Genomic DNA, 12823 nt, shown 5'->3' with positions numbered 1-12823 from the left:
TAAATAAAAATTAAGGGAAGATTACACACGTAAATTACTAAAACGTAACTATAAGGATTCATCTACAGAGAATACTTAAGTTCTTAAAAAAAGAAATTACAAAGCAACAAGCAGAGGGTGTGTTTGCACATATGGGAGTATGTGCGTGCACGCATGCACACACGCAAGCTGGGGGGGGCATTAACATAAACATACACTGGGGGAAGTCAAAAGTGCATGAACTATTAAAACCCTAATGACTAACTATCAACATCCAAACTTGGAATATCATATCTTTATCTGTATTTCAAGTATAACTGGACAAAAGGTTAATTTAAAACACTTACAAAACAGCCACAGTTAACACCAAATCAAGATTGTTCTAGAAAGATCTGATGTTGACTATAGTTTCAAATGTTCAGAACTTTTAATTAGGACATTTTTATTAGCCCTGTCTTGAGATATTCAGAATAATCAAATGTCCTTAGAAACAACACTGCCATTCACCTGCTGCGCAGTTTCAATTCTTTCTTCTTCCATTTCTAAGGAAGTAAAACCCTTGGAGAGAATGTCTTCTGTAGATTCAGGTACTACCGAAGTCTGTGCAACGGACAGCGACTGGGATGTTATGCTACACATATCTTCGACCGGAAGCTTAAAAAAAAAAAAAAAAAGAGCCCCAAAAATATTTAAATAACTTGAAAATTCTCTAAACTCAAGTTATTCCATCTCACTGTTTTGAAAGAGAAAGGAATGTTTTCTGTTAAATCATTTGAGGTAAATAAATGCCATGTAATAATACAACTAGGCTCTTTCTAGTAAATGCTAGTCTCAAAGTATAAACGTGATACTGGTATCAAACCACTAGTAAAGTATGACTTTTGAGTTACCTTTCTAAAACTGGTCATTAATCTATGCCAATCAATACACATTTTCTTACTTGAACATCTTGTAAACTGGCCCCAAAGGCAAAAACCTGTGTTGTTGAAAGTAGCTTGCCTTTCCAGATCTAACAAAAGAACTTGGCCTGATTAATCCACCAAGAGAAAATAAATCACACCCAAGAATTAACTATCAAAATTACCAATTATCTCCTTCTGCCATGTCTACCCCTGGCACACTTCACACACACCTTCTTAGTGACTATTTTGAAATTTCAACTGAGAAGAAAAAATTTCAGAGTTCCCCATCAGTTTCAGAAGAGCCCCACCTAGAAGGCCTCACTTTGACGTCCTCAGTCCTACAGCAGTTTCTAGTTCTCCTATAGTCACAGAGACATACTATTTTTAGGCCTATAATAAATGGAGTGTGGATGCAGGGTAAAGTTAACAGGCCTGTTTCATTTCAGTTCCAGTTTTTAGTCCTTAGGGCATAACATTTAAGACCCACCTATATAAAACCTTGACCCAGGGCTTTAGGAAATTGTCCCCATCTGTTTTTCTAGATATAAAACTTTCCTCTGAAGATAGGATTTTGATCTTCAAAGCTTTAAAAAAAAAAAAAAAAGGCTAGATGCACAATGCACCATCACTAATTTAGAAAAACAACCCTTTAAAAATAGGCTTTTTTGTACCTGAGTTCAAGTTGAGTGATACCTTCTGGTATAGTAAAGCATCTTACAGCAGGACACCTGCTTTGTCCTGATCCTGTAAAAGCTGTGAGACCATGAGCAAATTACTTAATGCTCAATTTCTTTTCTATAAAATATCCTCAATTTTTTTTCTACAAAATAAAAATTACAGTATCGGGGCACCTGGGTGGCTCAGTTAAGCGTCTGCCTCTGGCTGAGGTCATTATCTCAGGATCATGAGATTAAGCCCCACATGGGGCTCCCGGCTCAGTGGTGAGTCTGCTTCTCCCTCCCCAATGCCACTTCCCCTGGCTCATGCTCTCTCTCTCTCTCTCTCAAATAAAATCTTTTAAAAAACAGACGGCTTCCCAGGGGAATTCTACCAAACATTTAAAGAAGAATTAATTCCTATTCTCCTGAAACTGTTCCAAGAAACAGAAATGGAAGGAAAACTTCCAAACTCATTTTATGAGGCCAGCATTACCTTGATCCCAAAACCAGACAAAGACCCCATCAAAAAAGAGAATTACAGACCAATATCCTTGAAGAACACAGTTGTGAAAATTCTCACCAAAATACTAGCCTATAGGATCCAACAGCACATTAAAAGGATTATTCACCACAACCAAGTGGGATTTATTCCTGGGCTGCAAGGTTGGTTCAACATCCGCAAATCAACCAATGGGATACAATACATTAATAAAAGAAAGAATAAAAACCATATGATACTCTTAATTGATGCTGAAAAAGCATTTGACAAAGTACTGCATCCTTTCTTGATCAAAACTCTGCAAAGTGTAGGGATAGAGGGTACATACCTCAATATTATCAAAGCCATCTATGAAAAACCCACAGCAAATATCATTCTTAATGGAGAAAAACTAAGAGCTTTTCCACTAAGGTCAGGAACACAGCAGAGTTGTCCATTATCACCACTGTTATTCAACATAGCACTAGAAGTCCTAGCCTCAACAATCAGACAACAAAAAGAAATTAAAGACATCCAAATTGGCAAAGAAGAAGTCAAACTCTCACTCTCTGCAGATGAGATGATACTTTATGTGGAAAACCCAAAAGACTCCGCTCCAAATCTGCTAGAACTTGTACAGGAATTCAGTAAAGTATTAGGATATAAAATCAATGCACAGAAATCAGCTGCATTTCTCTACACCAACAACAAGACAGAAGAAAGAGAAATTAAGGAGTCAATCCCATTTACAACTGCACCCAAAAACATAAGATACCTAAGAATAAACCTAACCAAAGAGGCAAAGAATCTGTACTCAGAAAACCATAAAGTACCATGAAAGAAATTGAGGAAGACACAAAGAAATGGAAAAATGTTCCATGTTCATGGACTGGAAGAGCAAATATTGTGAAAATGTCTATGTTATTTAAAGCAATCTACACATTTAATGTAATCCCTATCAAAATACCATCTTTTTTTTTTTCAAAGAAATGGAAAAAATAATCCTAAAATTTATATGCAACCAGAAAAGATCTCAAATAGCCAGAGGAATGTTCAAAAAGAAAGTCAAAGTTGGTGGCATCACAATTCCAGACTTCAAGCTCTATTACAAAGCTGTCATCATCAAGACAGTATGGTACTGGCACAAAAACAGACACATGGACCAATCGAAGAGAATAGAGAGCCCAGAAATAGACCCTCAAGTCTGCGGTCAACTAATCTTCAACAAAGCAGGAAAGAATGTCCCATGGAGAAAAGACAGTCTCTTCAACAAATGGTGCTGGGAAAATTGGACAGCCACATGCAGAAAAATGAAATTGGACCATTTCCTTACACCGCACACAAAAACAGACTCCAAATGGATGAAGGACCTTAATGTGAGAAAGAAATCAATCAAAATCCTTGAGGAGAACACAGGCAGCAACCTCGACCTCAGCCGCAGCAACTTCTTCCTAGGAACACTGCCAAACGCAGGGGAAGCAAGGGCAAAAATGAGCTACTGGGACTTCAACAAGATCAAAAGCTTTTGCACAGCAAAGGAAAGAAACAGTCAACAAAACCAAAAGACAACTGACAGAATGGGAGAAGATATTTGCAAACGACATATCAGATAAAGGGCTAGTATCCAAAATCTATAAAGAACTTCTCAAACTCAACACCCAAAGAACAAATAATCCAATCAAGAAATGGGCAGAGGACATGAACAGACACTTCTGCAAAGAAGACATCCAGATGGCCAAAAGACACATGAAAAAGTGCTCCACAACACACAGCGTCAGGGAAATACAAATCAAAACCACAATGAGATACCACCTCACACCAGTCAGAATGGCTAAAATTAACAAGTCAGGAAATGACAGATGCTGGCGAGTATAACCCTCCTACACTGCTGGTGGGAATGCAAGCTGGTGCAGCCACTCTGGAAAACAGCATGGAGGTTCCTCAAAAAGTTGAAAATAGAGCTACCCTACGATCCAGCAATCACACTACTGGGTATTTACCCTAAAGATACAAATGTAGTGATTTGAAGGGGCACGTGCACCTGAATATTTATAGCAGCAATGTCCACAATAGCCAAACTATGGAAAAGAACCTAGATGCCCATCAACAGATGAATGAATAAAGAAAATGTGGTGTATATATACAATGAAATACTATGCATCCATCAAAAGGAATGAAATCTTGCCTTTTGCAATGACGTGGATGGAACTAGAGGGTATTGTGCTGAGCGAAATAAGTCAATCAGAGAAAGACAATTATCATATGATCTCCCTGGCATGAAGAATTTGAGAGGCAATGTGGGGGGTTTGGTGGGTAGGGGAGGAAAAAATGAAACAAGATGGGATTGGGAGGAAGACAAACCATAAGAGACTCTTAATCTGACAAAACAAACTGAGGGTTGCTGGGGGGAGGGGGGTTGGGAGAAGGTGGGGTTGGGTTATGGACATTGGGGAGGGTATGTGCTATGGTGAGTGCTGTAAAGTGTGTAAACCTGGAAATTCACAGACCTGTACTCTTGGGGCTAATAAAACATTATATGTTAATAATAAATAAATAAATAAATTTTTAATCTTCGGGAAAAGAAAAGAAAAAGAATCCTTGTATCTCTACCATGAAGCCATTGTGGAAAAAAAGAAAACACAGATGTGGGAAAACAGGCTTCTTAAACTCCTGGGAAGCTGCAGGCCAAAAAAGAAAAACAAAACTGCTAAGGAAGGTCCTTGATCTGCCTTCTCCCCACAAATGAGTCTAACTCAAGAGCCAGGAGGTCGTGGGTATATGTAAATACATCTTATTAAGAGCATCACTAATTCATGGAAACTACCTGAATGGTGACATAATACCTCAGTACAAAAGGACAGAGTAAGCACTAAGATTCTCAAACCCAGTGAGACTCTACCTTGAATCTGAAGGATCACCAGCAATTGTGTGCTGCCACCAAGGGTAAAGGGCCTTTGCTTCATTTCAATTGAGTCCGGAGGCAGAGAAGCTGTGCATTCACACTGCTCCTGCTCTGTGGAACCAGCCCAATTACCAACAACAAACAGCCTCTTTGGAGAGGGGAGGTGACCCACCAGAGACAACACTAGGTGTATTTAGCATAAATCTGTAAATCAGAATCTAGAGTGCTTCTTGGGAACAGAACAGTCCATATGCTATTTTTATAAAATTATACCTCATAGGAGTAAAACTTAGCTCTAAATGAACAGACTGTGACAAAATTCAAACTATGGGACGCCTGGGTGGCTCAGTGGGTTAAGCGTCTGCCTTTGGCTTTGGTCATGATCCCAGGAGTCCGACATCAGGCTCCCCGATCTATGGAGAGTCTGCTGCTCCCTTGTGTGCTCTCTCTCTTTCCTCTGACAAATAAATAAAATCTTTAAAAAAAAATTAAAACATATGATACCTAAAAGGGAAAAGGGCTCCGAGGGACATGTGGATCGGGCTCAGATTTGAAAAACATACTAAAAAGCAGGGATACTAGGCTTTTTTCTAGGCTAAGGTAAAAGAAAGCTGGACAAAGGGCTGTGCAGTGGATTCATCAATGCACTCCACACAGCTAAAGAATCAGTGAAATTAAAGACAGTCAATACAGTCACCCAACAGTAAACAGACCCAGGGAAAACAGAGTGAGAAAATACAAACTGAACACACTATCCAAGAACAGTGGGATGACATCAAATTATCTAGTATATGCATAATTTGAATCCCAAAAGGAGAGCGAATAGGATAGAAAAAAATTATAGTTGAGAATTTTCCGAACGTAGTAAGACATCAAACTTCAGCTCTAAACTCAGAGAATTCCAAATGGAATACACACACACACACAAATGCACATCTAGGCACATGAAATTCAGACTCATGAAAAACAAAATTAACAAGAAAATCTTGGCAGACCAAGGAGAAAAGACTTCACATGCAGAAGAATGAAGATAAGAATTATGGCAGACTTCCCATCAGAAATTAAGCAAATCTTTTAAGTGATAAAAAGAAAAAACTTTGAATCCAGCGTTCTTTATCTAGAATATCTTTTTTAAATGAAAGGGAAATAGAGACTGTTTAAACAAAGCTAAGAAAATGCATTTCTAGCAGACCTGTACTACAAGAAATGTTAAAGGCAGTTCTCCAAAAGCAGACAGAACATAAATACCAGATGGGAACCTCAATCTTAAAAAAAAAACAACAAAATCAAATAAACAACAAAAAATTAAAGCTCTCCAGAAGTGGGTAAAATAAAGATAAATATGACAATTTTTAAAATGTTTAATTACTCAAAAGGATTTAAAGGTCAAAAGCAAACATAGTATCAATGTATCATGGGTTTAAAACATATGTAAAAGTAAAATACATAACAATAGCACAAAAGAGAAAAAGGAAGAATTGGGAGGATACTAATATGAGGTTCTTATTCGCACATGAAGTACTACAGTTCATTTAAAAGTAGGCTGTGACTAATTGAAGAAATATGTTGTAAACACTAGGGCAATCATTTGAAATATTGAAAATCCACAGAGAACCTAGCAAAATTCAGTCCTTCAATACCACTAAGACCTATATCCATCTTTAATTCAATCCCTTTGAGAAAAAGATCTTAAATGTATCTTTAAAAATCATATAAATCAATGTCAAAATTCTGGTTGTAATACCAGGAAACACATGATACATGGTTTTGCAAAATGAAAATGTAATCATATTCTCTTATCAGAGTTTATGAGGTCTTAAACGACATAATTTTGACACCACTTGACAATATATCACAAATTACAAATGAAAAGTAAAATTCCACTTGTTCCAGAATCATTTATAATATCCATAGCAGTCCTTTTAAACAAAGTAACTTGAAAAGATAATAAATTCAAATGGTACAAAGTTTAAAGGACATTCAGTGAAAGTCCCCTTCCTGTGGACCCATCCTCCAACCATCCAGTTCCTTCTTCAGAAGCTATTAGTTACAATTTTCTCATGACTCTCTCCTACAATAGCCTATGTACACACAAGGTAAGTGTACCTTTGTAACCTGAATAATAGCATGCTATACACACTTTGCCTTTTCCAATTAATATACATCATTTTCAACTGTTTTTCAACAGAGTATGGATTTTACTCTCTCACTTTAAATTCATACCTGTCACTAAACTGTAAAAGGACAATTATTTTAGAAGTCCAGGGGAACAGAATGGTTATTTAAGTAAAAATCAAGTCGTCTTCTCCTCTGCCCTCCTAGTTGTTCTTCTCTAAGGCAATGCCAGTGTTTATAATCGAGAAATTCTGGTAAGGAATTTGAGGGCAGAATGAAGAACTTAAGAAGGAATGAAAGAGATAATTTACAATTTTTAATCAATCTTCCCTTACAGAAATTATTCAAAACACAAAAACATAATTTTATTCTAAATCATCAAAAGAGGGTGCCTGGGTGGCTCAGTCATTAGGCATCTGCCTTCAGCTCAGGTCATGATCCCAGATTCCTGGGATGGAGTCCCACATCTGGCTCCCTACTCAGCACAGGAAGCCTGCGTCTCCTTCTTCTACTTCCCCTGCTTGTCTTCCCTCTCTCGCTGTGTCTGTCAAATAAATAAAATCTTTAAAAATAAATAAATAAATAAATAAATATCATCAAAAGAATTACAATAGAAAAGATCCTTCCCCTAACCCTCACTTTTAGCCAATTTAACCATTTTCAATATTTTTGATGGTTATCCCTTAACTCTAAACAGATTTACACAAGTCTTCACTCAATTCAACAATCTGAGGTCCCCACTAAGTAAAATGAAGAAATGAGCATCCCTAATATTTTCCTCTACACTTAATCTCAAATCCTGTCATTTATATCATCTCTTTTGCAGCTCTTCAAAATTAGTAATATTTATACTTTATTCTGTAATTAAATCTTTAGATTTTTAAAATGGTAATACATACTTCCTGACTTCCATAAATTTACCAGAACTACAAGTTCACTGATAATGTCTTTCTTCTTGGGGTGCCACAGATATTACTGTCATGTCAAAAGGACCAAAGGTGTCATAGAAATGTGGTCACTCTGTCATCTTGAACCAAAAAATATTTATCCTCTAGTGGTGCCTGGGGGGCTCAGTGGGTTAAGCCTCTGCATCGCCTCAGGTCATGATCTCAGGGTCCTGGGATCGAGCCCCACATCGGGCTCTCTGTTCAGCAGGGAGCCTGCTTTCCCCCTCTCTCTGCCCACCGTCTGCCTACTTGCGATCTCTCTCTCTGTGTCAAATAAATAAATAAAATCTAAAAAAAAAAATTATCTTCTATACTCCAGAAACAAAATCATATGAAAAACTCTAGATACCTGAGAAGGTAATGCAGATATTCCAGATATAATCTATGGTCCAGATGCTGTGAGTAAACATGATAACTTAAATACATGAAAAAGCATTCTATGTGATTACTTTATGTACAAATGCTAACTACTTTTCATGCATAAGGATTTTTATTTTATTTTTAAAGATTTTATTTATTTATTCGACAGAGCAAAAGCAGAGGGAGTGGCAGGCAGAGGGAGAGGGAGAAGCAGGCTCCCAGCTGAGCAGGGAGCACCATGTGGGGCTCCATCCTAGGACCCTGACATCATGACCTGAGCCAACTGAGCCACACAGGTGCCCTGCATAAAACTTTTAAATACCAGAAGCAGAAGGAGGCTTCCTGTCCTGTTTCCTTGTTCTCACTAACACAAAACCAATTTCTCTCAAACCAAGCAAAAGAGAAGCCACACTGACCACTTCTAAGAAGTAATTTTTAATAGAAACAAAACAAGTTGCTTTTTAAAGAGTGTGAGAAAATGCCCCCATTAGGTACATTTGCTCAACTGTCTTCCTTTCTCAAAGCACCTGGAACAGAAAGGAAAATCAAGAAGAGGTGTGATGGTCACAAACTTTCCTGTTCTGACCTCCCATTCGCTCCTGGCTCTCCTGGCTGGCTCAGGCAGTAGGGCATGCAACTCTGCATCTGGGAGCTGTGAGTTCGAGTCCTACACTGGGTGTAGAAATTACTTTATAAATAAATAAATAAACTGGCTCTCAAGCACTCCTGAGTCCTCTGGCTCACTCACACTGTATTGGCTGCTAGAGAGAACTGACATTTACTACCAGACAGAGAAGAACACAGATCTAGGTTCCTAATTGGCAGTCCTGGAGAGTTACTGTATAGTTTACGCAAATGGTACATTAACATCTTAAATAATAATTACAATAAACTATCAACCTTACCTGACCAGCTAAGCAGGTCCAGGAAAAAACAAATAAATAAATACACCTTTCTTTCCCAAACTTTACTTCTTGCACAGTTCTGGGTTAGACAATATCACTTTCATAATCTAAACACTTCATTCCTTAAACGAACCCTGATGTTACTTTCTCTCTTTGGAGCAAATCACTGAAGAAGTATAGATGGAATCCCAGAACCTTCCTCAAGGCACTTAACCTCTTCTTTTTTTTTACCTTTGGTCTGAATGACACCTGTACCAGCTCAGGATCATAAGATTCTAATCTAGTCTCTCAAGTTATTAATCATTTGGGGGACAAAAGCATAAAATATAATACTACCAGGACACTTGCTGTGTGCAGTTTACATACATAATTTCACTGAATTCTCACAATTCCCCATCAGACAAGTAAGGTACTATTATGATCCCCATTTTATGAAGAAAAAAAGAGGTTAAATATATAAGAACACACAGCCTTTAGGAAAACACTGTTGCAGTACATTTCAGGATCAATTATTGTAGCCTTTATCAAGAACTACTAAGTTCAGCAAAAAGAAAAAGGCCCTCACTACTAAAAAATTTGCCCTGGCTACAAGAAACCAGTCTACTTAATACTCTGCAAACTCTTTTATCTAACACCAAAAAAAAAAAAAAAAAAGATAAAACTTCTTTCCAAGATAAGACCAGTTCCCCTTCATAAAAGAGAAAGCTATTTTCTAAAGAAGTTAACAGCTTTATGATATTTACTGAAGCGTTAGCTGGTCTTTTGCTGTTCAACGAACCTGCTTAGTTCCAGTTGTTCAGGAAGTAATTAATCTTATGAAAATTGTGAAACACTACAGAAAATCCTTTACAGAAACACTTGATGAAATAAAAATTGAGGCATTCTTTTTCAGCACCAGTGTTAAGAGTGGTAAGAGATAAAGAATTCAATTCCAATGTTCCTACCAGACATATAAATACTTTAGTAAAGGTAAATGAAGACTGTAGAGAGCTACAAAACAATGATCCCTCTGAAGGATCCCAGACAGGTAAATAAAGGTCATTACATTCTCGTAGGAATCCGGTATCTACGCTTTGTGTACAAGAACACCTTCACTGAATCCCTGAACTTGTCAAGCTCATCTCCTACCCATGACTTTGCATTGTTTTTTCCTCCACCTGGAAGGTTATTTCTCTAGTCTTTGCAAGGCTGGCATCTTGTTTTCCACCATGAGTTCTCACCTTAAACTCTCACTTTGTTAGGCTTCCTTCCTTGTCCAGAGCACATCTCATCCCTTTGTGTCACACTATCTTGTTTTATTTTCCTTGTATCATGGATCACTCTCTGAACTTACCTTATTCTTTTTTCAAGTTCATGATCACAATTATGTCAGCTCCATGAGACTAGGATCTTGATTTTCCTACCCTTCTAGCCTCAATTCCTAGCCCAGAGAAGGCACATAATATATATTAAATAACTGCATAAGGAGAATGTGGGCATTATACTGCATAAATATGAAAAAAAAATGGGGTGAAAATGAAAGATTCCATTTACCTCCTCCAAACCCCTTTCCTTCATGCTAAATAATAACAGTTTATAAGCTAAGATAATAAAAACAAATTGGGTTACTATTCTTGTGGACTGTGTTCCCCACAGGTGAGGCAATGTCCAAGCTTCCTGCTTCTGTAACAGGCCAAATCAATTATAAACAGACTAGAACATTAATAGAGCAAACAAGTTCTATTATCCAGAGCATCAAAGACTTTGATAGCCAAGCCAAAGAAATTTCCACCTGTTTCCTCCTTTATTTCAGCACAGCATCCTACAGGTGGACAGAGGAATACAAGAAAGAACACCTGTACTTTATCGTGCAGCACTTAACAGTGAACTTTCAAATCCAAGTTCTCAACCTCTAATATTTGAGAGTAAAAAAGAAAAACTTTAAGTCTCTAAAAACAATCTGCCTTTGGACACAATTCCAAATCGTGTACAAGGAGTGCTTCCAACATAAAAAAATAACCATCATCATTAATAAAATGATAATCCCAAACCTGGCCCTCGAAACCAGAAAAAAGTCTGTGTCTGTCAAGCATCTGACAATTCATAAGACGTACTTCTTGGTATTGCAACTGCTTGAACTGAATCACACAAGCGGTAATATACATAATATTTTAATGAAGATTAAAAACGTTGACACTAACACCGAAAACCAGCGTTACCTAATAAGGTACTGACCCAGCTTTCAAAGAAAATTCGTTTTTATGGCTTCGTTATAGGTCAGATCAATCGATCTCCCATAACCCGCACTTGGAGAGCTTAGTGCTCAATGTGCGATGGATGAAACCGTCATTCGGGATCAAGTTTTGTCTCTCCAAGTGCCCCCGTGGAAAAAGGAAGCTGGGTTACTCATCACGGTGGTAAACGAATACCAGTAGGAAGAAGGTTGTCCTGAAGCAAAGCTCTTCGGGTTCGGTGCCCTCTCCTGGGAGATGGTGGGCAGCAGGAATGGGTCTCAGCTGATAGCAGGGACACGGGGGGCAAGACGCTCAGGGCAAGGCTCGGAGCCAACCGTCCCGGAGTGCTGGGTGCCAGCCAACACCAGCCACTGGACGCCCCCGCAGACGTCCCCGCCCGAGAGTCGAGTCGGCGGTCGCCGGCAGTGCAAGGCCTGACAGCCCCGGAAGGTGAGGGGGGCTCTCCCACCCGAGCCGTCACCGTGGCTGGGGAGGAGCGAGGAAAGCCCCCGTGCAGGAGTCTGCAAGGCCGCGGTCCGCAGGCGCGCCCGAGGAGCACCCCAGCCCCGCCTCCTTGCCGCCCCAGCCCGGTTCCAGCAGGTCACCTCACCTCGAACGGAATGGGCAGGTTCTCTGCCGCCGCCTTCAGCTCCAACACCGAGTCCATCTGCCTGTCGGTCAGCGGTGCCGTCGTGTCGGGTCGCCGATCCCACAGAGCCAGCTTTTCCCGAGCGTCCCGCTCTGCCGCCGCCTCAGGCGGCAGCAGGAGCGCTGCCTCTGCCATTGCCGCCGCCCCTGTGGGCCTCAGCAACACCGGGGTGGTGGGGACCCCGACAGAGAGGCCCGGGCCACTTCCGGGGGAGCCAGGGCTTCCAGCGAGGCACCGGCGGCAGGGCGGAGCGTAATAACCTGACCCCGGAAATGCTTCCACAGTGTGTGTGGGCGGGACCTAGTCCAGGATAGACGTGGCTCTAAACAGAGTACAATATTTCCGGTTGGGATATAGAAGAAGCGGGCGAAGAAGACAGGCCCTGACGGAAATAGAAATGCCCCTACCGGAAGCCTCTTTCTCAACTTCAATAACTTTATTTTTACGTGTTCTTCAGATTATTGACAATTGAGCTACCTGACCCTGCCGGTAGAGGTCCTCCCGAGCTCCAGGATCTCCTGCCTCTGCTCACAGCTGAATAGTCTGCGTGGAGTGCGTGGACCGTGTGATTTCCGCGTAGACATGTTGACAGTTGCCACCGCCTAGATCACAACCACCAGTATAAACTTTTCCAATGTCCAATAAATCTGCTGTTAGAAAATTAAGTTATGAAAACAAAATTTCAAAGATTTCTGTATATCAAAAATCCTTAAT

General features: G+C 39.6%; 1 protein-coding gene across 2 annotated transcripts in view; it reads right to left on the bottom strand.

Annotated features, from left to right (window-relative positions):
* The window catches only part of COG3 (component of oligomeric golgi complex 3), a 73258-nt gene extending 60854 nt beyond the window's left edge, over positions 1 to 12404 (bottom strand). Inside the window, exons 1-2 of one of the 2 annotated variants that reach the window (XM_032314525.1) lie at positions 12071 to 12402; positions 487 to 633 (exon numbers count right to left, since the gene is read on the bottom strand). In XM_032314525.1, the coding sequence (XP_032170416.1) occupies positions 487 to 633; positions 12071 to 12244 (321 nt within the window). In that variant the 5' untranslated portion in view covers positions 12245 to 12402. Of the gene's footprint in view, positions 1 to 486; positions 634 to 12070 lie in introns of both variants that reach the window. The other variant, XM_032314526.1, reaches the window with a different exon arrangement.
* Positions 12405 to 12823: the final 419 nt, after the last annotated feature.

The sequence above is a fragment of the Mustela erminea genome, chromosome 15 (assembly GCF_009829155.1).
Source record: "Mustela erminea isolate mMusErm1 chromosome 15, mMusErm1.Pri, whole genome shotgun sequence".
Lineage (NCBI taxonomy): Eukaryota > Metazoa > Chordata > Mammalia > Carnivora > Mustelidae > Mustela > Mustela erminea.
The sequence above is the reverse complement of the archived record's forward strand: the minus strand, read 5'-3'. Positions and strand labels throughout refer to the sequence as shown.